Below are 27,899 nucleotides of genomic sequence, written 5' to 3'. Positions count from 1 at the left end.
TTAGGTTTTGTCTTTTAGCACATAAAATACTTTAGTAGACAAAAAGACAAAGGTAAAATCACCTAAATCATCATATTCATTTTATCTATTAAAGAGTTTTTTTTAGTTTGTTGGGAATTTTATCATATCTAGCCAACAAAATGTTCCTTCACTCAATCCAAAAAAATATATTTTATTTTGCACTTTTCTTATTTACTTTTTTTAAATCTTCTATTTAAGTTCATGTAGTATGTTAAACTCCCTCTGATTCTGATGTGGGGAGAGATTTTAAGACTTATCTGATGCAACTGTAATGTTTGTAAAAATTAAATAAACCATATAATAGTCGCCTTTATTAAATAATAAAAAAAACGTATTTATTGAATTAAAACCATGATATTTTGGACAATATCTGACTCAGACCTTGAAGCATGGTCCGAAACATCAGATTTTTCATTAATTAAATATTTTCAGCACAATGAAATTGTTTTATACTTAACTAAAAGATTTTGCGTAGAACTGAATGCAGGTTCTGCAGGGTCTGAACCATGTAAAGCACTTAAAACGTAGAGCTCTGATAAGGTTAAACAAACACCCTCTCTCTCTCTCTCTCTCTCTCTCTCTTTTTCTTTCTCTCTTTCTCTGGTTCTGAGAGTATAATTAAATGAATGAGGATCTCGGGGGAGTCTGGAGATACAGACGGAGATGTTGGGAGATGGTTTTGTAGGTTCTGGTTATTTACTGTAGGTCTGCTATGATTAATACAGGTCTAGACTAAACACACTGCAGGCTACGCTAGCTTCAGGCTACGCTAGCATCAGGCTACGCTAGCATCAGGCTACGCTAGCATCAGGCTACGCTAGCTTCAGGCTACGCTAGCTTCAGGGCCGCCGTGTTTTCCTGCTTTTTTCACTGTTCGCCTGTCATGTAACGGGATCCGGCGAATCAGCAGACAGACATCTACATCACTTGTTAGCGTCATGTAATCCAGTTTGAATGGGGGGGATCCCGGAGGAGCGGGACTTCATTAATATTTGATGTTTCTCTTGCAGGGAGCTGAATGGAAATAACTTCACCCGCATCAACAAGAACGACTTCTCCGGACTCAAATACCTCCGTGTTCTGTAAGTGCTCCTCTAATGCTCTTTACAGATGTTCTGGAGCAGCTTTGTTCAGATAGAGTCCTGTAGATTATCTACAGATCTTCAGATCGTTAACTCTGTTTCTGGAGAAACTGCTGCTTCTTAGTAGAGTTGCAACTTTATTAATCGACATAATCGACACCCAACACAAAACATTTCATTAATTATCTGAACGTTTTACATGTTAGTATGCCTTTTGGGTGTTTTAAAGAGCATTTAAATCCATATTTTTTGCTGTTTCTATCATTTTGAAGCGATGGAGATGAAGATGAAGACGATTAATCAGAAAAATAATCGATTAAATTATTTTGCTGCCAATTAGAAGTGTTTAAAGGACATTTACGTTTCGCTGTTTCTATCATTTTGAAGCGATAGAGAAAGTTAAGAACAAGATTCTGGAGCAGATCGATATGACTAATCGGACAAAATTAATAATTCCTACCTCTCAACAGAATTGTGCTGTAAAGCAAGGCTTGCATCTAGCCCATCCAATCAAAAGCGTTCAAAGTACATTAAAATCCCATGTTTTGCTTTTTCTATCGATTTGAAGCGATGGAGACCGAGGCAGAGGCGACTAATCAGAAAAATAATCGATTCGATTATTCGACTACCAAATAGAGTTGGGCTGAAATCAAGGCTTGCATCTTGCCCACCCAATCAAAAGCGCTCAAAGGACATGTAATACCAAGTTTCGCTGTTTCTATCTTTTTGAAGAGATGGAGGTAGAGGCAGAGACAACTAATCAGAAAAATAATCGATTTGATTATTCAACTACTAAACAGGATTTGCAAGTAAACCAATCTTGCCCACCCAATCAGAAGCATCTAAAGAACATTTAAATCCCACATTTTGCTGTTTACATGGTTTTGAAGCAGTAGAGAGAGACAGAAAAAGGACTTATAACCACAGGAAGCAGATTGGAATGACTAATCAGAAAAATCATCGATTTGATTATTCGACTTCCATTAAAGTCCTTACTTGCAGCCCTACTTTTCAACAGTGTTGGGCTCTAAATTAAGGAGTAAAGCAAATAATCAGTACCAAAATGTCCAGTTCCAGAAAGAACACTTGCTCTTTCTTTTCAGTGGTGGTCCTGATGAGTGCCAGTTTCATCATTATAATATTATTGATCGACTTTGCAGCGACTGCACTTGAGCATAATTTAAAAGTTTAAATTTTTAACACAATAAATTAGAATGAAAAAGCAAATAGAATGGCCGTGCGATTCTGTTTTTGCTGGGTGTAGCTACAAAACATAACAAAACACTCAACAATCGCCAACAGATGGACAGTGTGATTAAAAACATGCCTTTATCTCATTACTGAAAACAAACTTGTGGAAGAAGTGAGCACACATTCGATGCCGGCAGCTGATCCTGAGTCATTTTATTTCTGAGTACATTCTGTCCTCGCTCGTTTATGTTGTAAAATATGGTCATAAAATTAAACAAAACACCAAAGAGAAGATCAACAACGTTAAAAAAGAGATTCTCAGAAGAGTTTTTGTTTTCATACAGACTGGAAAGTTTTATTCTCTTGCACAATGCAGGACGGAAATCTGGGTTATATCTAATATCTCTACCACTCTAAAATATGTGCACAGTTCCAGTCAAAAGTTTGGATATACAACAAACTGTTAAACAAACCAGAATGTTTTATATTTTACATTCTTCAAAGTAGCACCTCTTGCTTAGATGACAGCTTTAGACATCTCTGCTGCATTTTCTCAGTCTGTTTTATGAGGTAGAGTCACCTGGAATTCAGACTTTCAGTTAACAGCTGTGCTGAACTCATCAAGAGTTAATTACTTGAATTTCTTGCCTCTAAAGTTGTTTGAGAGCTTCAGTTGTAAAGACATAGAGTTGGTAGAGTAGTTCTTGCTATAATATGGATTAGAACATTAGAACAAAAAATAACTTTGAATGTATCCTCAACTACAGTCACTGCAAAGACCATCAGAAACATTATACTGATGAAACTGGCTCTCATAAGGGCCACATCAGTCAAGGAAGAGCAAGAGTTCCCTCTGTTGCACAGGACAAGTTCATTAGTTGCCAGTTACCAGCCTCAGAAACTTCAAGTGAACTAGTTTATTACATGATTTCATATGTGTTCCTTCATAGTCGTACTCGTACTGTATATTTGTTGCAAGGGATCAAAGTATGTATGCATAGAGCTCTGAAAAAAAAAACAAGAGAGCACTTAAAAATGATGAGTTTCTTTGATTTTACCAAATGTAAAACCTCTGGAATATAATCAAGAGGAAGATGGATGATCACAAACCATCAAACCACCAAACTGAACTGCTTGAATTTTTACACCAGGAGTAAAGCAGCATAAAGTTATCCAAAAGCAGTGTGTAAGACTGGTGGAGGAGGAGAACATGATGCCAAGATGCATGAAAAAAACTGTGATTAAAAACCAGGATTATTCCACCAAATATTGATTTCTGAACTCTAAATAAAACTTTATGAATATGAACTTCATATCAGAGAAACTGATTCAGAAACTGAGCTGTATATTTTCGAATATAGATGTAATCTTTTTTTTATGATACATGTTTATATGCGGCCACATAAAATATTTCCGTGTGGTTTACCAGTAAAATAAAAGATAGAAACTCTAAATATCGCAGGAAGAGGATGTAGTCCGGCGACATGTTTACATTCGCGAGTTATTTTCGAAACCAACTTTAAACAATTCCAAAACTGCTCGCTGACAAACTCGGCCACATGACTGGAGGACCGTATGGAGGCGCGAGAGCCTGGTCAGCTCGGGAGTCAGGCCAGGCGCGAGTGTAGAGCGCGAGTGTAGAGCACAGGCGAGTGAAGCCACTGCTCTTTGTTTGCTCAGCGTCTGCGCGAGAGGCTGCGACTGTAAGAGTAAACCTCTTTTCCTGTAAGTGCTTTCCCTGTCGAGGGCAAGGGTTCACAACCCCCGATTCTGCAGAGTGGAACTGTGGGCAGGCAGGGGTCAGAAACGTGATAGACGCCCCCACCCCCACCTCCACCTCCACGCTCCTGCCTCCATGTTAATCATGTTAACAACCCGGCTGGAGGTGCAGGGGCCGGGGGGTTTGGGATCCTTGGGGAAATGAAGAAGTGAGTGTGTGGAGGTTAACAGAGCGACTGAAAACCTCAAGCTCCCATATAAAGGAAAAGGCTACGTCCCAATTGCTTACGATACAACAATTCTATACGATATAAAGTTTACTGCATTCTAATCTTACGATACGATATTATATCACGATGCTGGAAATCTGCGATACTCAAAACATCTGACTTTCTTTCATACCACATATAAACTAGATCATTAAAACTTCCTTTAATCACTTTTGTTTTATATAAAAATATTGCATGAGTGAGATCTCTTCAGTTGATGCCAGAAAGCTGATACATGCATTTGTTTTTTCGGTACCACTTTAAAATAAGACTACCTTTATAAAGGGTTAATAAATGGTTTACAATTAGTTTATTAATGGTTACTAGTTAGGTTGTCAATGCCTTAAAAATCATTATTAATCAGTTATAACACATACATAGAAAGGGAACAGCAATGTTATTTTAATTTACTGTTCTATTGTTTATAGTTTATTGTTGATGTAAAAGTTGGGTTTGGGCTGCTGTTGCGTTGGCAAGATAGCGATGAATATCTGGCTGTTGACTGTTGTCAGGGTTTTAATAAGTCAGTGGCACTCCTGTGTTTTCTGTTGGCAAGATAAACAAGCAAAACTCCAGAAATTTACCTGAACACACCTCATTTCCAGACCAAGATAGCAATGAACATTGCAATGCACCTTACACAGTGTGTAAGATAGAGCCCAAACGTCTCATCTATCTGCATCCACCATCATGCCTTATTTCAACTCCCACAGTTGCGTTGCATAGTTTTATTCCCTTTTATTACCTTGCTCTTTTTTATGGAGGCATTCCATTTGTAATGCACCTTCTGGTAAAATTTCCATCACCTTCAGAGAAAACCGCATCTGTTTGCTGGTTTATTTATTTATTGCTTTCATTGCTTTCATTTATTAATGGTCTCTAATCTCTGATTTGCATTTACGCTTCCTCTCCTGGAAATAAAAATAAGGCTGGATCTCATTTGGAGTCCTCAGAGGGACTCGCTGTTCCGTGAAAGCTGATTTTAATGAACAGCTCTTTTGTTTGCTCAAACCCAAAAACGCATGACTCCCAAGGTGTTAGATTGTACCGCATCCAAAAGCATCCTTTTTAGTTTTTTTTTTTTTTGCCCACATTTGTTTTGGCAATCCCAAAAGAGACAAACCTGTTTGTACTCAAGAGTTGAAGACCCATGTTGAAGCCTGTGGTTCAGACCTCTCGCCCTCAAAATGCTTTGAATAAGTAGCTTCATTTCAGAGCTTCCAGCCACAGAGGGACCCCCTGCTGGCCCCGCCCCCTCTCTTTTCTCAGCCAGTGGTCTACAAGTCTCGGGGCTTGAGTTCTGGCCTTCGTGGTTCACAACCCAGACCTCTGTTCAGCAAATACACCGCCGTCCCTCACCACACCAGCCTCCCCACTGGGTACACGCTACCGCCACAGTCTCCCACAGCTTGCTAGCACTTTGCCTTGCCCACTTTCCTGGCCAGACTCCCTCGCCTCCAACACCCCACTTGCCAAGATTCCAGGTTCTGTCGGCCGGCTTCTGCACCACAAAACAGCTTTATTGGCTCCCGAAGTCGGCCTGAGCCAACCAGACCACTGAAAGAGCCAGCAGGTCTCTGAACACAGCATCACCTACAGCAGTGGTGTTCCCAGGAACCCTGGAGGAACCCTGAAGGACCCTGGAGGAACCCTTGACCTGTACAACACACCTGATCTCGCTAATCAGAACAATAAAAGCCTTTTGCACAGGTTTAAATTGTGTTGAGTTAAAATAACTAGAATCTGGAGGTGATGAGCTGCTCTCTAGTATCAACAACACTATAACATTTTCAAACATTACAAGCAAAAAATAGTAAACTATAAAAAAGGCTGCATTCCCTTTGTAACGCACCTTCTGATAAACGTTCCATTAACTTTAGAGAAGACCTTATGTTTGCTAGTTTATTTATTCATTCCTTGTATTTGTTAACAAAATTGCGGTCTTTTAGTCTGGGTGGAGTTTCGTAGCTCTCTTAACACATTAGTATTATTAGTTTACTTAAGTAGAAATGGTTAGGTTATCTTTACTTTACTGGAGAAATTATTTTGCATTTTAACACGATTATCTAAACTTTCTACTACTTACATTTTAAAAATAGCTTTTATTTTTAGCTTGTTTTCATTCCCACTTCTCATAGTTCAACAAAACCCCTATCCGGATAAATCTCTCCATGCAGATAGAGTGGATCTGATTGTGATTGGATGTAGAGAAGTATAAACTAATACTGACATTCTGACACACATTTTTACAAATAGGGAAACAATTGGCAACCCAAAGACCCAATACAGCTGTTAATCATTATGATTTAGAATAAACTTCAGAACATGTTCCTAAACCAGTACGACTCTAACCGTGACCTTTTTTCCACAGGCAGCTGATGGAGAACCAGATCACAGCCATCGAGCGAGGAGCCTTCGATGACATGAAAGAGCTGGAGAGACTGTAAGTGTTCTGCTCACGTCTGATCTTTGGGCTTCAATCTTAGAAGAATCTTAGAAGATTCTGGGAAATATTGGTCAATTCTTGAAAATTCTGGATGATTCAGTATAATTTGGGACAAATTAGGGAAATCGTTTATGATTTAAGAAAATCTTGAAAGATTCAATAAAACCTCAGGTGTTTTTAGGACAATTTTGCACAATTTCATCATTGAAAATCATTGATGATTCAGGTAAATCTTAGAAGATTCAAGAAAATCTTGGTTGATTTTTGAAAATCCTGGATGATTCAGTAAAAAAATGTGGAAATTAGGAAATTTGTTGATTCAGGAAAATTTTAAATGATTCAAGAAAAGTTCGGTTGATTCAAAAATATTCTGGATGATTTAAGAAAATTAAGAAGTTTGTATCCAGAACACTAACTTAAGAACCTATTTTAGCTAATTGAACTTTATTTTAGCTTATATGTGCTGCACGTGTTTTTGATGTATTATCATTACAATCCCTCTGCTAACAGAAACATTACATACTGTAGTGAACAGTGAATGCACCAAAATGAAATATGTCGAAAACTGTATGAAATTAAACATTTTGATTAAGGATCGAAACTGAACTGAACACAGGCTTTTGCAGATTTTCATTTATTTTCCCAATGTTTTAACCATTATATGATTTAAACAGCCTAAATATACTGTTTTTTGTAAATATTGCTGTTTGAACCAGAGTTAGGAATCCTGGAGTAAACTAGAGTTGGCTGCAGTAATTTAGGTTTATTCTGAGCTGGATTATTTGCAGATAGTTGATGACAGGTCACTGTCATCTAGTGTATATTTTGCTGTTTGATATTTGTTTTTTTTCTGATCTTAAATCATGTATTCAAGTATCTGATGCAGTTCCCTAAAATAAATAGTTTTTGCTGTAATTTGCTGCGTCCCTATTTGTAAACACAGGAAAGGAAAGCAAAGCAAGCGACACTCGCCAACTTTTTAACCGTTCGTTCAGGAGCACAAGCAAGAAGCATTAAAGTGGGAAGCCTTAGGCTTAGGGTTATTATGCTCGCCCCGCAAACATGACACTAATCACACGCTCACCCGTCGCTCGGCTTTAAAAGCTGCAAAACAGCCCCACCAGAAATGGGCTGTCAGGCCACAAGTTGGGACCAGGCGCTCACTCGCTGTAGAAACGATGGAGCCACATCAGAGGCCGACTCCTGTTCGGAGCTTATTGTGCGGCGAGCGATTCACGCTAGTGGAAAGGCCGTAGCTCCCAGCTGCTGACTTTAATGTGCAACATGTGACGGGACCCCCTCAACCTCCCCAACCACCTCCTCAACCTCCCCAACCACCTCCTCAACCTCCCTAACCACCTCCTCAGTTAAAACGTCCAACAAAATCGGTCATCTGACCTCTTCAGTAGTTCTCAGAAATCAAGACTCATGAAGCTAAGATTGCCGCTAAGTAATTAGCAATTAGTTCCAATCTGTAGTCAATTTACACTAATTAGCTTTCACAATCAAGTTATATCTATTTCAATGCATGTGCGAAAACGTCTGGAGAAAAACGTCTGAATTGCTTTAGCATGTTCCTCGCCATCGTTTTGGTTTTGGACAGCCCACAAACAAGATCAATGACTTTAATTTGCCATATTTGTTTATCCATTTCCTTTTGTCATTTCCTTTTGACAGACGGCTGAACAGGAACCAGCTCCACCAGCTTCCAGAGCTTCTGTTCCAGAAGAACGCTGCACTGTCGCGACTGTAAGTCCTAAGCCAACTTTCTATTTTTTAAAGATTCTCTCTCGTACTGGCCCTTTATCGCTCTGGACCTTTCTTTGGTTTTTGTTTCCACGCAATTGCACGACTTTAAATGCTTTTAAATTAGTACTGTGACAGATTTCACCTCTCTTTATTAAGCTTGTTGCTTAAGCTCCTGTCCTGTTGGTTGGTGTTTGGTAGTGTTTGGGTACAGTAGGTACGGCTGAGTAGAATTTTAAGAGGCGTGAAGTGCTTCGTTTTGTCCGCAGATTTGATTTGTTCTGCCAAATCATCCAAGCGAATGTAAACACTGAATTCAGTACTATGGCAACATGGAGTAGCTCGAGAAGGTCAGAAAGTTTGAGGGCACTTCATTCTTCATGGTTATGAATGTTTTCATTGATGGGAAACATTTGGGTTTCTCGCTGGCGTGGGCGGCCGAATGGCTCCCCGAGAAGAGAAACCTTCGCCTCTCTGGCGGATTGGACGGGCTTTTGTTCCGCTCTTTTGGGAGGAAGACTAGCGGTTCGGAAACGGCACCCCCCTGTCGAGGCGGCGAACCGCAGCCATGCTAAACTTTTATTTATGTCTGAAAGCCTGCTCCCTTCCCACAGATAATTGGTGTAGACTCTGCCCTTACTGCTGATCAGTGGAGTTCATGTTACCTGTAGCCAGCGCTGGAAGTGCTCAGTTTCTGAGACACGGAAAAACCATTTCCCCCCTAACAGAACCCTGCACACTAACAGAACCGGACCCTCCAAGGCCAAACCTTAAGTTTAAGTACCCAATTCACATCACTGCAGAGTGTGCACTTTCATCCAGGCATGTCTGGAAACATACTGTAGGCACACCTTTACGAGCCGTTGGCAGTGGAACAGAGATGTTCATATAAAAATCACAAAATAAAGTTTCACAAAGTTTGGGAGGTCAAGTTGTGGGTCTTTAAGCTAGAGTCCAAGTCTAGTCAAAAGTCTTTAAGCTGGAATCTAAGTCAAGGATGAAGTCTTTAGGCTGGAGTCTAAGTCCAATTGCAAGTGTTTAAGCTAGAGTCCAAGTTAAGTTGCACATCTTTTAAGCTAGAGTCGAGTCAAGTTGCACGTTTTTAAGATAGAGTTCAATTCAAAAGTCTTTAAGCTAGAGTTCAAATTAAGCTAGAGCCTAAGTCAAGTTGCATGTCTTTAAGCTAAAGTCCAAATCAGGTCACAAACCACGAGAAATGCCCGTTCCAAAACAATTAAATGATGTAACTTTTAAACATATCTCTTACTCCATTTACCAACTCTCTTTTTTGAGCAATTTTCGCATTTTCTTGGGTCATTAATTGGTTAGTATTCTTTTTGGATGTTTTGTCCAGGCACCATCAGCAGTATCCTTGTATAGTACGGTGTCTCTTCTTGAGGTATGTAAGGCAGGGAAGAAAGAGGAACCCCCTCGTCCTAATGGCTCTCAGTTGTCCGACATCTGTGACGCATCCTTTTCTCCACCAGAGATTGACACGTGGTAAACGTAGAGCATTGTCTCGCTCGAGTGTAGAGATTTTAATACCGTTAAAAGGTTTCTTGTCCCACAGGAAGGCTTCCTTTGTGTTGCTTGGAGCGTTCACTGGGACTTGTTAAGGTGGCTTTTTTTTCTGAATGCCCTTAACAAGTGGGTTTAATGTGAAAGCCCATTGCCCTTAGGGTGGAATGTTAACCCAGATGTTTTCTCTTGCATGGAGGATTAATTGGCTTCCTTCTCTCTCTTGCTCTCTTTCTTTATTTCTCTTGCATGGTCTCTCTCTCTCTATCTTTATCTCTTTCTCCCTCTTTCTGTCTGTCTTTCTTTCTTTGTGGTATTGTTCTATAGTGATGAAAAGCACTGGTCAGTACTGGTCACTGGGCGTTAGGATGGTCTTGGACATGTTTCTTGGTCAGGTTGCAAGTTAATAGGCAGCAAATAAGCCTGAGGATCCTATTGTATCCCAGCTTATGTATCCTCGTCTGTGAGGATTATTATTACTATGTAATTACATGGAAAATAAAGCAAACCGACAGAGTTATTGTTACTCTTGGCAGTTCTGTTGAGTTTAAGAGGTCAAATCCTTATTATGGAGGCTAATATAAACTCGGCAAGAGTAGGAAAGGCAAGAGAATGGACAGGGACTGTTTTAGGAGGCGACATTAACCTTTGACTCGATCTCCTAATGCACAGATACGTTTAAAAGTTGCATTTGCTCTATTATTGGGAGGTTGCAAGGGTCAATTCTTAATGAGTGTTGAATGGCCCTTTCTGACATTAGCCAGGCTTACATTTAAATGTTTCGCATTTAAAGATTTGACCATTTTAGGACATTTTGTCATTAATCCACTGAAGTTAAGCAAATGTGCTTTAGAAGACGTAGACTGATTTTAGCTATATAAAGCTGTATTTGCGAGCAATTTGCAAACATTTAGGAGTGCAAACATACCAGACAGTTCTCAGCTAATGGAAATCAATAGGAAATTAGTGCTCCCCTACAAGTGTGTCGAGGCTTTGAAGGAAGCATATGGTTGCCATGCAAGAAAAGATGCTTTATTAGAAATCTTTGATGATGACTAATTTGTTGAGTATTTATAATCCATTGCAGCAAACCTCTGATTGGTTCTTCAGAACTCATTTAGAGTAGTTCAAGGAGAACTCTGATGTAAAATGAACTTTTGTTGTAGTAAAACATGCTAAAAAGTACTTATCTTTGATGAATAGCACACCTTCGTTCTCATGCAGCTTTCTGAGATCCAGAAATTTTAACAGTTCATCCAAACACCCTTCAGACTGGGTGACATAAATATAAATAGCTTTTTCCACCGTTATCCGGTTGCTACGCTGTGCGGAGTCTATGTATATATATATATGTCTATGTCATTATCAGTACAGTAATGGCGGTGCTCAGAGCTGGAGCTAGTAGCATTACGGGATGAAAACTGTGTTTTTTAATAAGCTTCTTCTGCACTTTAAGTTATTAATGCCTGGTTTTAAATGCCAGGTTTCTCTGGATTCTAGTAAGGAGGTGTGGAGCTACTTTGAGCTGGATAACAGTGTAAAAAGTGATTTATCAGGGTAAATTATGCCCCGTATCCAGTCTGAAGGGTTTCTGGACAAACTGGACAAAATTTCTGGATCTCTGAACGCTGTGTGAGAACGGAGGTGTGCTATTCATCAAAGGTAGGAACGTGTTTTATCATGTTTTGCTACAACAAAAGTCTTTTACACACATTTTACACCAGAGTTCCTGCTTTAAGAGTTAAATTCAGGACATAACCTCAAGAGTTCACTGCAATAGGTTGAGGAGAATCAATGAAGCAATGAGATGCACTGGTACGTACTTGCTCCAGCAGCAATTACAGATCATTAAGTGTTAGATGTTTTGGATCAGGGAGGAAGCGCAGTGCTGGTGTTTGTAGCAAAGCCTTGGAAACATGGTGAGAGTGAGGAGTGACTTGGTGAAACATAGTGAAACAATAACAAGCAAGGAAAGGGTGGCATTCATCACGGTTAACGACCTGTTGCCCCCAGCCACCCCTCCGCCCCTAGACCCCCAACCCCCGTTAGTCTCTCATCACTATCACCATCTCCAGCGAGACAGACTCCGGTCCCTGTAATCTGCTTCGGCCCATGCCTGTAATTAGAGTATTCATACTGTGAGTAGAGTCGAGGCGAGGGGCTGAGAGAGTTTGGAGGGGAGGGGCTAAAGTGAGCTTGATGGATGCCTTCAGGGAATGGCATCTGGTTTGGAGAAAGCGGTGTGGTGTCTGTGTGTGGAAACCCTCATTGTCAGGTTTTTAAAGCTGTTTTTAAGCGTCTGTATTGTACTGTGGATTTGCTGAAGGTCTAGGTAGGTGTCTTCTGCTGAGTGCAGTTGAGTTTTCACCTGTTGCTTAGGGCAACAAGACGTAAGACCCATTTATAATTATGTGTGGAGTTAACTCAAAGTCTACATCACTGTGACTGATTTATACTTGTGCGTTGGCGCGTTTGCATCGCTCTGCAAGTTTACACAGTGAAGTTAGCAATACTAAGATAGTGATACGATGCTTAGCCACCCAATCACAGTTGCTGTGACCTGTGCAGTCCCAATTTTACTCTGGAGAGGTTTATTTGTGATGAGAATGTAAGCCAACCTCTTATTAGAGATAAATCTGCTGCTGATTTGAAGCTTTTTTCCCTGTAAGAAACCAAACTCAAATCCAAACCAAAGGTAAACCCATACCCCATTACTCATGACCCAAAGCCAAACTAAAACAAGGGGGAAAATACTCAAAGTGTACAGACTCATTGGCGGTTTTGGACCAAAGCAAACCAGGTGTAGGTTTGAAATTCCCTTCAGGTTTTAGACAGTCCTAACCTAAACCAAACTCCCATTTCCAACCAATCTGAACCAATCTAACACCAATTAGAATCAATCCAAATGCAAACAATCCAAACCAAACCCATACCTTAAATCCAACCATAACCAAGTCATCAACTGATTTGGACCAGAGCAAACCAGGGGTAGGTTTACATTACCTTCAGGTTTTAGACAGTCAGTCATTTACCAACAACCAAACCAAACCACAGCTAAACCCAAACTCCAACCAATCTGAACCAATCTAACCCCAACCAAACCAAAGCTAAACCCCAAAAAATCCCAACTAATCTAACCCGAGCCAATCTGAACCAATCCAAGCCCAGCCAAACCGAACTAATCCAACCCCAACTAAATCCAACCAAACCAAACCCAAATCCCAGTCAAAACAAACCTATTATCCAAATCTCAGTTGAAGCAAACCCATAATCCAACCCCAACCCCATAACCCAACCAAACTAAAATGCCAACCAATGTAAACCAATCGACCCCGAACCAGTATACACTAACCCAACCCCCAACCAAACCAATCCCATAACCCAAATCCTAGCCAAATCAAACCCAAACCATAACCCAAAGCCAAACCAGAACAAGGAAGAGAATACACAAAGTTTACAAACTCATTATCTTGACTTAGAGCAGAGAAAACCAGGTGTAGGTTTAAAATCACCCATAGGATTTAGACTGTCAGCTACTGACTGATAACCTTACTTTTCTTATCCCTGTAAATTAAAGCATGTCTTGCTTTCTTTCACTCCTTGGCTCCTCTGTTTTTGTTTTCTTTATTTTCCCCTGGATGATAAATCATAACACACTTTGTAGAGATCAGGGTGGGTGGCAGCGGCGTCTCTCGCTTCCGTGCTACTGCCTGGCGACCGCTGGGTTGCCAGATACACAAACACTGAGACTACACAAAGACTAACTCTAATTATACCTCCTCTTTCTCTCTCTTTCTCTCTATCACTCTTTCTCTCTTTCTATCTCTTTATCTCTTGCTATCTCTCGCTATCTGTGGAAGAGCAGACTGTAAGCATGCATACAGTAGTGCATTTGTTATTCATTTTTTTATATATATATTTATTTATTTATTGGGTAAAAACGTGGTGCAGGAAAAGAAAGGGATGCTTTTGATGTGTGGTCATGCATTCAGCCTTTTTTCTTTTTTTTATCCTCCCTTCCCCAGCGCTCGCACATTGTTCGGCCGCATGCTGCTTTTGAGGCTTTGAATTATTTGCCATCGTAACATCGCTTTCATAATCGTCCTGAGCGGTCCTGAGGATGAAAGTGCCTCCGTGCAAAAAAGTGCTTTTGTGCCCCTGTTTTAGGATAAACAATCAGTTTTTAATGGCTATTTTTGTTGCAATCTGATGCATATTATATCTTATTTATATTGATTGTTGGGATGAAACAGAATATGTGCAATGACATTACATAATCAGGAAGATTACAGAGATAAAAATCTGTTAATTCAAGTTAACGCGACTTATTCTTACAGTGAGTGAGTGAACACTTCCCATCTCTATGATAAAATGCAATGTTTCTGCAAAACTTTGCTATAATAAGGACGAGTAAGCTCAGCTAACATTACTATCCTAGTCCTGTTCAGCTCGTATACTGTAATACTTCATATAAAAAACAGCCAGTTTATAAAATGGTAGTGAACTGGTTATTGAACGCAACTTTATATAATAGCGTTTATATAATGTAATCAAAAGGTAAAAATGAACTTAAACCTGCAGTTTATCGTCTGTTCCTGAAGGCATTCAATATACCAGCCTTTAACATGGAGGTTAAATTGACAAATCTTTTTTACAGCATTAAATTTGTATTTATTTAATTTTATCAGTTTAAAAAGTTAAAAACTCTGAGAGCACTTCAGTTTCTAATTCCTAATTTCTCCGATTGTGCTATTTCTAGGTTTATGTTTGAGTAAAATGAACATTGAATGTTGTTTTATTCTATGAACTACAAACATTTTCCCAAATGAGAAATGGCTGAAATAAAAAAAAAGATGCAGAGCTTTCAGACCTCAAATAATGCAACTTCATGTAGTTTTAAGAGTTCAGAAATCAATATTTGGTGGAATAATCCTGGTTTTTCATCTTGGCATCATGTTCTCCTCCACCAGTCTTACACACTGCTTTTGGATAACTTTATGCTGCTTTACTCCTGGTGCAAAAATTCAAGCAGTTCAGTTTGGTGGTTTGATGGCTTGTGATCATCCATCTTCCTCTTGATTATATTCCAGAGCTTTTTAATTTGGTAAAATCAAAGAAACTCATCATTTTTAAGTGGTTTCTTCTTTTCTGTGAGTCCAGAACTTCTGCATTATTGCTTAAAGTACCTCCCAGCCGTTTCCTCCTTTCTGTTTCTCACAACGAGGCCTTCAGGCCCTGTTTTCACTCGTCCTGGGTGCATCGTTCTGGATCTCTACCCTGTTTTTTCACTCTTTCTCCTTTCCTACTTCCCCTCCGCCCACTGATGAAGAGCCTCAGGAGCTCTCATTAGAGCTTGACCACTGTCACTGATTCATGGACAGTCCATCCGCCGCCCTGTGGGCCATTAGTCACCATCAGTGAACGAGGATAATAGCTGCAGTGGCCTTTCTTTAGACGTCAACCTAACTGGAGTTAAAAAAGTTAAAGTATACTGTTAAAAGTAAAAGTTTTCTAAGGAACTTTTGGATCTTTATAAGTTCTTTAAAACACTGTTTCAAATGGAAGAACTTCTTAAAGCTCCTCAAGGAGCAATTGTACTTATACTTGTAACAGTGCAAGTAGAAGTGGAATAGTTCCATCTTTTTCTATTTTTTTCCCCATGCTTTTCCCAATGGTTTCCAATGGTTTTCCAATGATTATCCACATTCCTCAAAAGACATCAATGGGTTTCAGATTAAATAACCTCTTTAAGCTCCTCAAGGAATTTGTACTTGTAACAGTGATGGTAGAAGTAGAATATTTTCAAGCTTTTTCTAATGATTTTCTCTGGGTTTCCCATGTTTTTTCTATGGTTTCCAATGTTTTTTTTCAATGATTTTCCATTGTTTTTGCATGGGTTTCCAATGATTATGATCTATACACGTTTCTCAAAACACTTAAAGGGGTTTAATTTCAAATTAAATAGCTTTTGTGAATGAACTAATACTTTTAACAGTGGTAGTAGATGGTGTTTCAATAATTTTTTTAATAGTTTTCCCATGGTTTCCAATGGTTTTCAATGATTTTGCATGGGTTTCCCATAATTATCCACATTTCTCCAAAGAGATCAATGAGTTTTTCCACAGTTTTAGATTGAATAACCTCATAAAGCCTCTTTTGGAGCTTGTATTTGTAACAGTGTTTGTGGAAGTATTTTCCAAAATTTGTCCATGGTTTTCCATTAGTTGTGATTATTAAAGTTCCTTAGAATGCATTAAGGGGTTTATCCACAACAATATTCAGATTGAAGAACTTCTTAAAGCTCCTTGAGAAGCTTATACCTGTAACAATCATAGTAGAAGTAGAATAGTTTTATGCTTTTTTTAAAGGATTTTCCACTGATTTTCCATGTTCTTCTGTGGTTTCCAATGGTTTGCCAATGAATTTCCCATAATTTTCCAATCATTTTCCATGTTTGTTTCCCATGGCTTTCCTATTCTATACTGTAGTCTGTCCTACATGTTGTGGGGACATGTGTTTATATATACGGTTCACATTTTCTCGAAGAATTTCCAAAATTCAACCGGCCCCCCTCAGTCCTAACCTTCAACATTTACAACCTTTCATTCAAGTTGGCTTCTTACACATTCCTACATCCCGGTCGTGATGGAATTTTAATGGCCGTAAGCTTATACTGTGCGTATAAATAATGTTCCTAAGTGTAACCTTTACGTATATTATATTTCATGTCTTGGCCCAGATCTTAAAGCTAGCTGTCGTACAACCCTACCTATAAAGATCAATGTGTTTCCTCTTATTTGACACTATATTTTGTAACACAGGTCCGACTGTCGGTCTTAATATCGTGGAATTCTGTCCCAAACCCAACCTTCCCTTTTCTTCAAAACTGTTCAAGTGGTTTCTCCACAGTTTCAGATTAAATAAACTCTTAATGCTCCTTAATAAGCTAATACTTGTAACTGTAATAGTAGAAGTAGATTAGTTTCATGGTTTTCTAAAGATTTTCTGCTGTTTCCCCATAATTTCTGATGGTTTTTCCATTGTTTTTGCATGGGTTTCTAATTATTATTATTATTATTATCCACATTCCTCAAAATAAATCAGTGGGTTTTTCCACAGTTTCAGATTGAAAAACCTCTTAAAGCTCCTCAAGGATGATGATTTTTCATGGTTTCCAATGGTTTCCAATGATATTCCATTGTTTTTGGATAGGTTTTTAATTATTATTATTATTATTATTATCTATGTTCCTCAAAAGGCATCAATGCATGTATCCACTGTTTCAGATTGAATAACTTCTTAAAGCTCCTCAAGGAGTTTATATTTGAGTTTATATTTGTTTATAGTTGTATATTTGTGATAGTAAATGGTTTTTCATTGATTTTCCATGGTTTTCTCATGGTCTCCAATGGTTTTCCAATGATTTTCCATAATTTTCCCATGGTTTTCCATTGACTATGATTATTCAAGTTCTTGAGAATTGCATCAAGTGGTTTATCCACAGATAATATAGTATAGTTTTATGGTTTTCTAATGATTTTCCATGTTTTTGCCATGGTTTCCAATGTTTTTTTCAATACTTTTTAATAGTTTTCCCATTGGGTTTTTCATTGATTATGATTATTCAAGTTCAGCCATTAAAATTCCATCACGGCTGGGATGTAGGAATGTGCAAGAAGTGGAACAAATGTGTAAAATCGTGGAATTCTGTTACAAATCCAACTTTCCCCCCTTTGCCTGCCCTCTGCCCCCCTTAGTGCCCCTGGCAGACTGTTAATGGGGTATCCTGGCTTGTCGTTTCCTCCTTTTTGTCAGGCCAGATGAATACCCAATAAAAGCATGCCAAAGACCACTTGCACGCTAATGGAGGTCTCTAATTTGGTGGGTAACTTCAGTGTGTTGATGTGGAGGTGTGTCTTTTACTACTTTGATGATGGGACTTTGTATCGTTAGCATAGGATGGTTATATTAGTGTTAAAGACAATTGGTGAAATGTACAGTAACTATTTAGCATTAGCATGCTAAACCGCTTTTTTAGATTCTTTCTGAATACAAAAAAATTGACTGACTAAAGAGTTTTCAATGTTCTGTCTCAGTTTATTTAAACATTTCAGTTCCAACTTAGTTATCATTATTTACATTGTTCCAAGTTAGAATAGTTAGTAATAAAAGTGGATTGCAATGCATTATTTACATTTTCAAGTATACAAGTTTAAATGCCCACTTAAAAATGATGAGTTTCTTTGATTTTACCAAATTAAAACCCTCTGGAATATAATCAAGAGGAAGATGGATGATCACAAACCATCAAACCACCAAACTGAACTGCTTGAATTTTTGTACCAGGAGTAAAGCAGCATAAAGTTATCCAAAAGCAGTGTGTAAGACTGGTGGAGGAGAACATGATGCCAAGATGCATGAAAGAAAAACTGTGATTAAAAACCATCAGGGTTATTCCACCAAATATTGATTATTTCTGAACTCTTAAAACGTATTAATGAATATGAACTTGTTTTCATTGCATTGCTCATTTTCTGCAAATAAATGCTCTAAATGCTGATACTTTACTCATTTTACCCAAACATAAACCTATAAATTGCAAAATCAGATCTGATACACAGAGCCTCCTACTTTATACACTTACAAAGACTGGCAAACTTTCTAGTTTTAGTAGTTCAAATAACTAATTGAAGAGTCATGTACATTTTTTCTCTAGGCTTCAGTCTAGGACCTGCAGTAATTGGAGTTAAAGTACCGCTAGTGCAAAAATGTATTTATTCATTCATTCATTTATTTATTTATTTATTTATTTTTTTTTTTAGAGAACTGAATGCACTCTTGGAAAAATAAGCTCAGTGGTCATCATTGGGGTCATCTAACTAAGCATTAGCCTGCAGCTAGCGGTCAGCGCTCTGGCCCCTGGCCTTCTCAGGTGGTAAAAGTGGATTTTATGAGTTGTCACTAGCTTTTTATGGGCTGTGCAGTGTGTGTGTGTGTGTGTGTGTGTGTGTGTGAGAGAGAGAGAAACAGAAATGCCGTAAAACCATCTGAAGGAAGCGGAAGCCAAAGGGGTAATTTAGAAACCACTCCATCGTCTGAAATATTCAGAATGAGTGGAGAGTGGGACGGAGGGATGGAGGGATGGAGGGATGGGGTTGGAAGGGTGGGGGGGGCGGCAGGCGAGTTCTGTTTGTATGTACTAGCAGTTCTGTGTTTCTCCCTTATCAATAATGCATGGGATGGATCGAGGCTGTTAAATATTCACGATAAAGGGCTTCAACATCAAGCCTTTCAATCAGCGGGTATCAGGAGCTGTGTTTCAAAGCTCTGATGAAGGCCTCTGTAAAGCGTCTGCTCCCGCAGGACCTCCGCAAGCTGGAGGAGTCTAGATCTTTAATGAATGGCTCCCCCTACCCCCGGCTCATCATAACTGCTTTATTTAACACGTGTGTTTTGGGAATTAGGCCGGCTATTATGAATTGATAGGGCATGCATAAGTCATCACACTGCAGTCTGTTTCCTCGGCGAAAGTAAACAAGCTGAGGAATTTGCGTACGTCAAGCGAAGGAGGGGAGTGGCGGAGGAGGTGTGTCTGGTGTCGCTTTAGGAAAAAGAACCTGCCAGAAGATTCCCAAAGGGGATCACGGGAGATGCTTCCCGATGCGAACCTCCGTTAGACCTCCAAACAACCAACCCAGCTACTGTAGGAACTGTAGGAACTGTAGGAACTGCAGGACTGGGATTCGAAACGTTTTTTTGGGAACTGTGAAAGAACCCTTTAAGGTACCTTAAGGAGGGCGCCGAGTGGTCCAGCGGTCTAAAGCGCTGCACTATGAGCGGGAGGTCACCGGTTCGTACCTGTCATCAAGCTGCCGGCGCTCAGAGGGAGCAAAATTGGCCCTGCTCCCTCCGGGTGGGTAGATGGCGCTCTTTCCTCACATCACTCCTAGGGTGATGTCTGCAGCACAGGGCGTCTGTGAGCTGATGTATCAGAACCGAGTTGCTGCGCTTTCCTCCGAGCGTTAGCACTGTGATGCTACTCTGTAATGCTGCATCAGCAGCAGCTTGAAAAGAAGCGGTGGCTGACTTCACATGTATCAGAGGATGCATGTATTAGTCTTCACCCTCCTGGTGTGTTGGGGCATCACTAGTGATAGGGGGAGTCCTAATGAGTGGGTTAGGTAATTGGCTATGTAAATTGGGGAGAAATGAGAAAAAATTTAATTAAAAAAAAGGTACCTTTAGGTACCTTCAAAAACCAACAAGAAAAGATTGGAAACACTTTCTATGAATCAGGTATCTATAAAGCATTATAAATGCATTCATAAAGCTTCATAAATCATTCACAATGCTTTATAAACACTTGACATAAGCCTTTCTAACTATGCATAAATGTTTATAATCTCAAACATGAAACGTTACAACACCACAGTATAAAGCTTTATATCACAATGCGATATAATGCATTACGACACTTTTGCATTTGCTGTTCTTAACATTATTGGTGGGACCTGTTTCATAAAGCTTAATAGATGTTGAGTTCATTCATATGTTATAATATGTTATAATGAAAATTAGAATTAGAATAGAATTGTGTTTTCGGGTGTGAAAAAACCCTTTTAAACTAGGAATCGACTGGCTGCTGCAGTTTGAACATTCTCAGAGATGGTAAAAGGTGTGAACCTAGAAGTGATGCCACCTCTGTTTGTAGTCTAGGGTAAAAAATGAAGAGAATTTGGGGTCTCCCCGGGCAGTAAGACTCCAAATCGTCCTCAAACAACTTGTCTAAGCCCCTTTGTGTAAACAGGGCTTTTTGAGGAAACGGCTTCTCCCACTCCCTGTTTTGTCTTTTCGTCCTTCTGCATGTGTAAACAAGCAAACTGTGAGGGGCAAACGAAGCCCACACAGACTGTGCCACCATCGAGCAGACTTCAGAAGCCTTCGTTTCGAGGCGACTGCAATATTTAAACCATAAACAAGAGAGACAGAGACAGAGACAAAAAGGACTTGCAGTCCGTTGAGAGATTGAGTGATTGAGTAATTGAGAGATTGAGGGATTTGATGGAAAGAGATAATAAAGACATCTCGTTTTACAGATGGAGCATGGCGTTTGTCGGCTGATGCCATCATTCCTGTGATCTAGGCACCATAATTAGGCAGTCGTACTGTGTAATGGAGGCTTCCTGGGGAAGTGAACTCTGGAATGGGAATTCTTCCTCTTTGTTTACTGTTCCCAATCTCTCTTTAAACACCTGAGATCGTCCTTTTGTTCCTGAAGCTTCAGGCAATCTGTGATCCCTACCTGTCCTACAGGAGGTCTGCGAGTCCTAATTCACCGCCGCCGACTCAACCCAGCCCTCCCACCATGCATCACGGCCAACCGGCTTGTGCATGTCGGCTCCATGAATTTGCCCAACCCCTCTTTTTGAGACCTGCCGGCCCTAATCTAGCATTTCTAAACCTTACCTCCCGCTGCCTGTTTGAGAAAAAGCTTTTTTTGGGTGGAGGTCCCTGGATCTCCTTACTCCTAAACTTCGGGAATGAGGGAATTGAATGGGAAATCCCTGCTGTTTCTACCAGCCTCTCTTAAGTAGGTGCATTCACTGGACTACTCCTAGGACTTACATTCTCCCATCCACCCTCCCTGTGCAAGAACTATGTGGGAGGCTGGCAGGGAGGGCAGGTGAACCCTACAGGAGTGGGTTCCAGCCCAGCCTGAATCGAAGCCTTGTTCTGGTCCCAATCAGCTAGCACTGAGATGCCTTTTTCCTTATTGGGCTGGTTAACATCTTGCTGCCAAATACGAGCACAAGCATTTATGAAGAATACGTGTATTTGTTTCAGGGGGACAAGCAGTCTTTTGTGTGGCTACAGTAGCTTGAGAAAGTTTTCATTCGAGGCTATGAGGCTTTGTCTACGTGGATATCGGACATGAGTATCATACAGTAATAAAACCGCTGGATCTGGGAAGGAATAAGTAAGACTGAAGTCTGAAACTTTAACTATTCCTTGAGTTTTAGGACTGGGATTTTGCTTGGTTAATGCTGGTAATGCTGGTGATGTTTCGGACAGGCTACCTAGTTTCATAGCCATTTATAAACAGCTAAAAAATTTGAAGCGATTTGGACGCAGCTGATGTATCCTTTGCATTACTTGGGTACAATGTAAAGACAAAAGAGAGAAAAAAGGCAAAAATGTAAAAATAATTTGTTACTCTATTCAGTATGTGTTACTCTATTCAATTCTCAGGCTTTCCTGATTGTTGGAAATTTTATTGCACCTTTTCAAATCCCTTTGATTTTGGGCTCATTCAGTACAATAAACTTTTCAATCTTGGCCTTGACATGTTATTGATTACCTGAGATTACCTGAGATTATTTGGACGCAGCTGATGTATCCTTTGCATTACCTGTTATTCTTTTCAAATTTACAATGCAAAGAGAAAAAATGCAGTCTATTCCATATATTTGACCATTATTTTACAATCAGGATACAAAATTCTCAGGCTTTCCAGATTAATGGAAGTTTTATTTATTTGCTCACAACAGGTGTCCCTTACTTAGTGCACGTTTTCAAATCTCTTCGATTTTGGGCTCCCCAATGCAATACACTTCTCAATTTTGGCTTTGCCTTTCACCCAAACTCGAGCGACATGCTGTTAATTACCTGAGATTACCTGAGATGTTTTTGACGGGCTACCTAACGTTATATCTACCAGTAATTGTAAGTAAAGACTGCATCCAGAATCGAGCCAATGTTCTGGGCAGTTTGAAGCGATTTGGGCACAGCTGAGGTATCCTTTGCATTACTTGGATACCTGCTATTCTTTTGCACATATAATACAAATCAAAAAATGAAACCTCCTTTGTCTATTCCATATATTTGACCATTATTTTACAGCCAGGATACAAAATTCTCAGGCTTTCCTGATTGATGGTAGTCTTACTTATTTACTCACATCAGGTGTCCATTACTTAATGCACCTTTTCAAATCCCTTCGTTCTTCTCCTCTAATACGATACACTTCTCATTTTTGGATTTGCTCTCTGCACAAACTCGAGCAACATGATATTGATTACCTGAGATTCTGTCACTGAAACTGAAGCTGATGCGCTGATTGCAAAACAACCCCCTCCGCAAGCCGCGGCCGTCTTGCTTATCAGTTCAAAGTGTTGCGGATGGCGATGTACACTCCGCCCGCCGCGATTCGGCGTGGGGTTCTGATCTCATTTTTGTCTCGGTGGGTGAGGAAGAGGGAGAGGAGCCACAGGAAGGCCTGAGAGGCTGGAGTCCTGACCCTCCTGCTTTTCTTTTGTAGAGAAATAGAGATAACACCGGGGGGGATGGAATTGATTTCCTCGCCCTCCGCCTGGGAGAAGGTGCCTCGCGAGTAGGAACTGTGCTTTAACTCTGCAACTTCGTCCTTCGTCCTGTGTTTCGGGCTGTTAATCCCGTCGGAAGGACAAGGAGGCAGGGAGGCAGGGGCTTTAGTAAGACAGCCCTCTTCATGCCGGCTGGGAAAGAATCCAGAATAAAGTTTTCTTACTTGCTCTTATTTGGACTCCTCTTATATATACAGAGTCAGCAAGAAGCCAAAATTGAAATAGAAAATTGCACTCAGAACACTTAAGGTTTGACACTTGTGGGGTCTTTTTGGAGCATGAGGGGGCTAAAAGTGTACCAAACTTCCACGCATGCAAAAATGTTTGAATTTTTAAAGGCAGAATTCGGGCAGAATTCAGAAGGTAGAACTTTCAGCAGATGGAATTGGCCCAAATCAGCCCAAACAAAAACTAAACTAAAAGTTTGGAGGATATGAACTGTTTGATTTGCATTCAGGATTTGTATTGATTTCAAAATGAAGTTAAGGAAAGAGTCAATTTTAAGAATTTCTTGACTATTTTTCTATACTTTCTATTGCAATTACAATTATGCTTTTCATTTACATTCCTTATCAAACATGAAAGTTTTTTATGTAATGCTCGAACAGAATTCCTCAAGATTTATGGGTGTAATGTCAGGCAGACCATTGCCAAAAAATCAAAAGAATTTCTCACTTTCTTCTGAACAGTTTATACTCTTAAACCGGTGCTCATGTGTTACAGAATAATGCTTCACGTGAAGTTTCAGTTTTGTTATTCTTGGTTTCTTTAAAATGTGTATTTTAAAGCTTTTTACTTTATTTTGAGGCTGCATCCACAGCCTGTAGCTGCATTTTCTAGCTATTTCATTAGAAACATAAATATTGTTAAAACAGAAATGACAGAAAAGAGACATAATAGCAAATATTCATAACACTTCCCTCACTGCTGTCATTCATTTTCCATATATTTATGGCTTTTATTTTCTCTCCTTAATGAAAAAACGTCACAAATTCCAATCTGGCTGTTCAGACAAATTGTCGCAAATTGAATATAAACATTTTAAATTTCAATTTAAATATCTCAAATTGATGTCAATTTCCCAAAACAGGATTGAAAATGTTAAATTCAAGTGTTTTTTTCGAACATATTCACACCAATTTTTGCTGCTCTGTTAAGGTAGCCTAAGTGTTTTTATAACAGAGGGTTAGAATAAAGGCCGACATAGAGAAGATGAGACAAATGGAAAATGAGAGATGAATTTGAGGGAGGAAGGGAGTGTGGGGGTCATCTTTTGAAACTGGCACATTTTCATCTGTCCCCCTCCCCACCCGTGAAAGCAGGGGCACCTGGATTTGCACTTCAAACGTGGTGAACGGTGGGACGCCGGGGCGACACTGAGGCTTTGTGAGGATGAAAAAGAAAAGACATGATAAGAACTGAGCTCACCTCCCCTCACCTAAATCTCTCCGGCTCTCCCGGCGCTCGTAGCGAGTGAAGTACCAGTACCAGGGGCAGTACTGAGGTCCAGGGCCTTTTAATTGGCCTTGAGGGGGGGGCTGAGGATACGTGGGCTCAGGGCTTAGCCCTCTTTAATGTGGAAATGGCGGTACCCATTGATTTTGGCCTGGCAGAAGACTGGGTTCAAAGATAGCAAATACAGAATAACCAAACAGTGATTAAGTCTTTTTTTCACAACACTGGACTGAAAGTGACTCTTATTTTGATCTGTCTTCTTCCTTTGACCTACGGAAAGTGTTCTTCTTTTGTTGAAGGCCAGAACTTGATACCTTGGTCCTTTTGGAGGCCAATAGATGGAGTGGTGTTGGGAAAATGAGAAGAGGGAAAAGCGAGAGACAAGGAGGAAATCTCAAAGCCAGTAGAATTACGTATGTAGGTATTATAGAAAGGATCGTTTCCTATCGCTTTCTTTTTAATGTATTATATATTACTACAGGGACAAAAGTACTAGCTATGTGGTTGGAGTGGTGCAGTGAATAACACAGAATGTAGGAGACTGGGGTTCAATTCCCATTCTGGAATGACTGTACCGTGCTACACCAATAAGGGTCGTTGGGTAAGGCTCCTAACTTCTGTAATAGAAATAACCTGCATCAGCTAAATGCCATAAATGTTATGTAAATGTATCAAAATGTACTTAGATTTAAGGTGGAATGGGAAATTTCAAACAAAAATAGTTTCAACTTCAGCTTAATATTACCAAGGAAATAGCAGTCGCCAATAATGGTGGTCACATCAATTGTTACAAACTTTAGAAGAGATAGAGTACAATGCCATAAATGTAATAAGTCTAAGTCCAACAACAGATCAGCAGGTTTGCCTACGGAGCACCACTAGCAGCTGCTATTAAAGCAGTGTAACTAAGTTTTAAGGGGAAGGGTGATACCTAAAAACAAGGGGCAAGGGTACAAATTAGAAATGGGATTGGGCCAAAGACTGTCAGCTCTATAAAAGCCAGAAGACACTTGATTGGTAGTGTGGATCTTGTAGAAAGGGAACAGATGTAAACTGTGATGGTATTGTTCTACAGCTGGTCATTTTAATATGTCAAAAACTGTTGGACGCAATCCCATTTCATCCCTGCCTGTGATTTCTCAAAACCCTCTGAAACCCAACACAGTCTGGGTCCTAGATACCTAAATTTCTTGGTCCACCTTAAATTATTCTGCAGATATAATACTGGAAAATGTGGAAAAATACAAACAAGAAGCTGGGAAAAGAAATATCCAACATATCAGAATCTTGCATGGTTGTCCCAATTTTGTTACAGGGAGGATTTTGAAGGTTGGAAGGGGTAGAGGTACAAATGAGAAATGGGATTGGGCCAAAGACTTTGTTTAAATATATAAAATCCAGAAGACACTTGATTGGTAGTTCAGAGCTGGTAGTTGAAAGGGAACTGGGAGATGTAAAGGAGATGTAAACTTTCTACAGCCGGTCTCTAGAATAAAGAAATTAAAGTAAAAAAATATATATTAACAGGATTACTTTAGGAGGAAGTTTAGAGACGTATATTTGAGAGAAGCTCAAATAATAGATTATGTGGGTTTAGCCGTGGTATTTTTCCTGGAGAGGAACATCAGTCGTACATCAGCAGGCCCTCAGACAATCGGATATGAAACAGAAACGAGGAGAAAGTGCTAGCACGTCCACCTCTGCCGAGTCTTTCCCATGTAAGGCAACGTGCCTGGCTTCCTCCATCCCTCCATCCCTCCCTCCCAGTCCTGGCTTTTCTCACCGGGTTCCTGCTGACGATGAGCGCTGTGTTTTACGGAGAGGGCACACACTCTCAATTGTTCCAGTCAATAAAGTCTCTCTTGTCTGCCTGGACAAAGGCTTTTCACACGTTAGCGCTAGTACACCACGGCGTCTCTGACCAGGGCATTTCCTTTGCCGTCAACCAGCTAATCTGCTTCTGTCTCCTCCCTTCAGATGCCTTTTAACACCCACAGCTCACGTCTCCATTAGGTTTTACTTTGTTTGGATCTGGAACGGCTTTTAACCCATGTCTCGGGTCCTCGCCACGCTTCGTTATCACTGTCTGATAGTACGTTTCAAAGGAAAAGGAAATTTCCTCTTGATTCCGCACAAAAAAAAAGAAAAGAAAAATTGTTTCTTGCTTCTCACCTTTTGTCTCTCGCCAATTGGAATCACTTGGCACGATATGTGAAGATAACTGTGGGTTGCCATGGAAACTATGGACAATACGGTTTGTTTGGCTTTGGCCCACGGGTGCATTGATCTTTCTCTCTTCAATCCCCCCCCAAACACCACCATCATCACCACCATCACTCCGCATGGTCAATTCTGTTTTGTTTTCTTTATCTCCAGAGCTCTGGTGTGTTTAGACATCTTACTGTAGATGTCAGTTAGTTTTAATCCAGAGTATATTTCAACCCATTAAATATATAATAGTAATAGGTACTGCCTAGCAATGGCTGAACGTTTTCTTAATACTAAAAAATTTATATACTAGTGCATCTAAAAAAAAAAAAAAATATATATATATATATATATATACTGTATATATATATATATATATATATATATAATAGAATATAATTATTGAAAAGTTACTTAATTTCAATAATTCAGTTCAAAATGTGAAACTCAATATATATATTAGAATTTATCATAAAAATTAGAATATTATGTAATAAGACCAATCGGTACTTTTGATACTCAGTGTGGGCAGTGTGCCAAGTCCTGCTGGAACATGAAATCTGCGCCTCCATAAAAGTTGTCAGCTGTAAGATTTTATTGGAAAATACTGCACTAACTTTGAACTTGATATAACTTGGTCTTATATACTAATATTAATATTCAAATTTCATGAGACACTGATTTTTGGGTTTTCATTGGCTGGGAGCCATAATCAATAATCAACAATACAATAAAATAAATAAATGCTTAAAATAGATCACTCTGTGTTTAAAACATCTATATAATAAATGAGTTTCACACATTTTTTTTTAAATGATATTCATTTTTTTCCAATCCAGACAGTTGTAGAGGTTCCTAATGT

At 39.5% G+C, this 27,899-nt stretch overlaps 1 protein-coding gene across 4 annotated transcripts in view; it reads left to right on the top strand.

Annotated features, from left to right (window-relative positions):
* Window positions 1-27,899, top strand: part of slit1a (slit homolog 1a (Drosophila)) — a 148,104-nt gene that overhangs the window by 18,351 nt on the left and 101,854 nt on the right. For all 4 annotated transcript variants that reach the window (XM_049472119.1, XM_049472118.1, XM_022682113.2 and 1 more), the window contains exons 2-4: window positions 1,032-1,103; window positions 6,654-6,725; window positions 8,406-8,477. In XM_049472119.1, coding sequence (XP_049328076.1) covers window positions 1,032-1,103; window positions 6,654-6,725; window positions 8,406-8,477 — 216 coding nt within the window. The remainder of the gene's footprint in view (window positions 1-1,031; window positions 1,104-6,653; window positions 6,726-8,405; window positions 8,478-27,899) is intronic.

Source organism: Astyanax mexicanus, chromosome 25 (genome assembly GCF_023375975.1).
Source record: "Astyanax mexicanus isolate ESR-SI-001 chromosome 25, AstMex3_surface, whole genome shotgun sequence".
NCBI lineage: Eukaryota > Metazoa > Chordata > Actinopteri > Characiformes > Acestrorhamphidae > Astyanax > Astyanax mexicanus.
The sequence above is the reverse complement of the archived record's forward strand: the minus strand, read 5'-3'. Positions and strand labels throughout refer to the sequence as shown.